At 28.9% G+C, this 5,000-nt stretch overlaps 1 protein-coding gene across 3 annotated transcripts in view; it reads right to left on the reverse strand.

The window, feature by feature from the left end:
• Nucleotides 1–5,000, reverse strand: part of hdac5 (histone deacetylase 5) — a 51,437-nt gene that overhangs the window by 15,603 nt on the left and 30,834 nt on the right. For all 3 annotated transcript variants that reach the window (XM_087809490.1, XM_087809488.1, XM_087809487.1), the window contains exons 10-11: nt 3,902–4,013; nt 3,535–3,842 (exon numbers count right to left, since the gene is read on the reverse strand). In XM_087809490.1, the coding sequence (XP_087665616.1) occupies nt 3,535–3,842; nt 3,902–4,013 (420 nt within the window). The remainder of the gene's footprint in view (nt 1–3,534; nt 3,843–3,901; nt 4,014–5,000) is intronic.

A 5,000-nucleotide genomic window follows, 5' to 3' on the forward strand; every position in this document is an offset into this window, starting at 1 on the left:
ATGAGTAAATATAGATATATCTGATTATAGGAGAAGATATATATGAGTAAATATAGATATATCTGATTATAGGAGAAGATATATATGAGTAAATATAGATATATCTGATTATAGGAGAATATATATATGAGGAAATATAGATATATGTGATTATAGGAGAAGATATATATGAGTAAATATAGATATATCTGATTATAAGAGAAGATATATATGAGTAAATATAGATATATCTGATTATAGGAGAAGATATATATGAGTAAATATAGATATATTTGATTATAAGAGAAGATATATATGAGTAAATATAGATATATCTGATTATAGGAGAAGATATATATGAGTAAATATAGATATATCTGATTATAGGAGAAGATATATATGAGGAAATATAGATATATCTGATTATAGGAGAAGATATATATGAGTAAATATAAATATATCTGATTATAGGAGAAGATATATATGAGTAAATATAGATATATTTGATTATAAGAGAAGATATATATGAGTAAATATAGATATATGTGATTATAAGACAAGATATATATGAGTAAATATAGATATATGTGATTATAAGACAAGATATATATGAGTAAATATAGATATATCTGATTATAGGAGAAGATATATATGAGGAAATATCGATATATCTGATTATAGGAGAAGATATATATGAGTAAATATAGATATATGTGATTATAGGAGAAGATATATATGAGTAGATATAGATATATGTGATTATAGGAGAAGATATATGAGTAAATATAGATATATGTGATTATAAGAGAAGATATATATGAGTAAATATAGATATATCTGATTATAGGAGAAGATATATATGAGTAAATATAGATATATCTGATTATAAGAGAAGATATATATGAGTAAATATAGATAAATCTGATTATAGGAGAAGATATATATGAGTAAATATAGATAAATCTGATTATAGGAGAAGATATATATGAGTAAATATAGATATATCTGATTATAAGAGAAGATATATACAAGTAAATATAGATAAATCTGATTATAGGAGAAGATATATATGAGTAAATATAGATATATCTGATTATAAGAGAAGATATATATGAGTAAATATAGATAAATCTGATTATAGGAGAAGATATATATGAGGAAATATAGATATATGTGATTATAAGACAAGATATATATGAGTAAATATAGATATATGTGATTATAAGAGAAGATATATATGAGTAAATATAGATATATCTGATTATAAGAGAAGATATATATGAGGAAATATAGATATATCTGATTATAGGAGAATATATATATGAGTAAATATAGATATATGTGATTATAAGAGAAGATATATATGAGTAGATATAGATATATGTGATTATAGGAGAAGATATATATGAGTAAATATAGATATATCTGATTATAAGAGAAGATATATATGAGTAAATATAGATATATCTGATTATAGGAGAAGATATATATGAGTAAATATAGATATATCTGATTATAAGAGAAGATATATATGAGTAAATATAGATATATCTGATTATAGGAGAAGATATATATGAGTAAATATAGATATATGTGATTATAAGACAAGATATATATGAGTAAATATAGATATATCTGATTATAGGAGAAGATATATATGAGTAAATATAGATATATGTGATTATAAGAGAAGATATATATGAGTAAATATAAATATATCTGATTATAAAAGAAGATATATATGAGTAAATATAGATATATGTGATTATAAGAGAAGATATATATGAGTAAATATAAATATATCTGATTATAAAAGAAGATATATATGAGGAAATATAGATATATGTGATTATAAGAGAAGATATATATGAGGAAATATAAATATATCTGATTATAAAAGAAGATATATATGAGTAAATATAATTTTTTTTTTTTTTCTTTTTAGAATCTCTTATTAGTCCCGCGAGGGGAAATTCAACCATTCACACACTGATGGGAGTAGGCTGTAGGCTGCACACCTGCACACCTGCACACCTGCACACTTGCGCCAAGTTCACCATCAGGAGCAATCAGGGTGAAGTGTCTTCAGGGACACAACGACACAAGCTTGTCTGGAGCTGGGATTGAACCTGCAACCTTTTGGACTGCAGGCAACTCTACCATCTGAGCTATGACGCCCCTTGATTTAAGATTTACTTATCTGATTATAAGAGAAGATATATATGAACAAATATAAATATATTTGATTATAAAAGAAGATATATGAATAAATATAAATATATCTGATTATAAGAGAAGATATATATGAGTAAATATAAATATATCTGATTATAAGAGAAGATATATATGAACAAATATAAATATATTTGATTATAAAAGAAAATATATGAATAAATATAAATATATCTGATTATAAGAGAAGATATATATGAGTAAATATAAATATATAAAAGAAGGTATATGAATAAATATAAATATATCTGATTATAAAAGAAGATATATGAATAAATATAACTGATTATAAAAGAAGATATATGAATAAATATAAATATATTTGATTATAAAAGAAGATATATGAATACATATAAATATATTTGATTATAAGAGAAGATATATGAATATATATAAATATATTTGATTATAAAAGAAGATATATGAATAAATATAAATATATTTGATTATAAGAGAAGATATATGAATACATATAAATATATTTGATTATAAGAGAATATATATTAATATATATAAATATATTTGATTATAAAAGAAGATATATGAATAAATATAAATATTTAAAAGAAGATATATGAACACATTTAAAGATATAAAAGAAGATATATGAATAATATATAAAGATATAAAAGAAGATATATGAACAAATATAAAGATATAAAAGAAGATATATGAATAAATATAAAGATATAAAAGAAGATATATGAACAAATATAAAGATATAAAAGAAGATATATGAACAAATATAAAGATATAAAAGAAGATATATGAATAAATATAAAGATATAAAAGAAGATATATGAACAAATATAAAGATATAAAAGAAGATATATGAATAAATATAAAGATATAAAAGAAGATATATGAACAAATATAAAGATATAAAAGAAGATATATGAACAAATATAAAGATATAAAAGAAGATATATGAACAAATATAAAAGAAGATACATGAACAAATATAAAGATATAAAAGAAGATATATGAACAAATATAAAGATATAAAAGAAGATATATGACTAATATAAAGATATAAAAGAAGATATATGAACAAATATAAAGATATAAAAGAAGATATATGAACAAATATAAAGATATAAAAGAAGATATATGAACAAATATAAAGATATAAAAGAAGATATATGAACAAATATAAAGATATAAAAGAAGATATATGAACAAATATAAAAGAAGATATATGAACAAATATAAAGATATAAAAGAAGATATATGAATAAATATAAAGATATAAAAGAAGATATATGAACAGATATAAAAGAAGATATATGAATAAAACAACAATAAACAGCTCAATCTTCTCACCTTGTAGTGTTTCTCCAGGAAGTGCTGGTGCTGCTGCTGGACCACCAGCTGCTGCAGGGCCTGGGGTGACTGGGGTAAGGGGGCGCTCTGTGTGCGGGCGAGCGGGCGGTGGCGAGGCAGCTTGTTGACCGCCCGCAGGCCGCCGGACACGCCCCTCTCGGCCGTGACCAGCGGCGACTGGTTGTACATGGGCGCGGCCAACATGGCCGTCTGTTGGCGCGCCTGCTCCAGCAGCAGCACGTGCTGCAGCAGCGACGAGTGGCTGGCGTGCGAGGAAGGGGGCGTGGCCTCCAGGTCGTGACCCACACCTGCGAGCGACACGGACGCAGGTGCATATGGAGGAAATCCAACATTTACGCCGCTTTACCTGCAGGAAGTGAGGACGTGGAGAGGAACTTCCCCGTCAGAGCGCCGCCCGCTCGCAGGGACTGGATGGCCTGACGCTCGGCTTCCTGCTGACTCGACAGCTTCTGAGGCGTCTGTGGCGACAGTTACCGACAGTTAGTTACTGACAGTTAGTTACTGACAGTTACTGACAGTTACTGACAGTTAGTTACTGACAGTTAGTTACTGACAGTTACTGACAGTTACTGACAGTTACTGACAGTTACCGACAGTTACCGACAGTTAGTTACTGACAGTTACTGACAGTTACCGACAGTTACTGACAGTTACCGACAGTTAGTTACTGACAGTTACCGACAGTTACCGACAGTTACCGACAGTTAGTTACTGACAGTTACCGACAGTTACTGACAGTTACTGACAGTTACCGACAGTTACCGACAGTTAGTTACTGACAGTTACCGACAGTTAATGTTAGTTACCGACAGTTACCGACAGTTAGTTACTGACAGTTACCGACAGTTACTGACAGTTACCGACAGTTACCGACAGTTACCGACAGTTACCGACAGTTACCGACAGTTAGTTACTGACAGTTACTGACAGTTACCGACAGTTACCGACAGTTACCGACAGTTACCGACAGTTACCGACAGTTACCGACAGTTACCGACAGTTACTGACAGTTAGTTACTGACAGTTAGTTACTGACAGTTACAGACAGTTACCGACAGTTACCGACAGTTACCGACAGTTACTGACAGTTAGTTACCGACAGCTACCAACAGTTACTGAAAGTTAGTTACCGACAGTTACCGACAGTTACCAACAGTTACCGACAGTTACAGACAGTTACTGACAGTTAGTTACTGACAGTTACCGACAGTTACCGACAGTTACTGACTCAACCATCACTAGTTACAACTTGACTTTATCACTACATTTGCAAACACTGACTACCGTATTCTCTGGACTATAAGTGTCTCCGGAGCACGAGTCGCTCCAGACATAAAATACATAATAAAGAAGTAAAAACATATATAAGTCGCACTGGAGTATAAGTCGTGTTTTTGGGTTAAATTGATTTGATAAAATCCAAGAACAGACATGTGATCTTGAAA

Source organism: Callionymus lyra, chromosome 15 (genome assembly GCF_982586985.1).
Source record: "Callionymus lyra chromosome 15, fCalLyr1.hap1.1, whole genome shotgun sequence".
Lineage (NCBI taxonomy): Eukaryota > Metazoa > Chordata > Actinopteri > Syngnathiformes > Callionymidae > Callionymus > Callionymus lyra.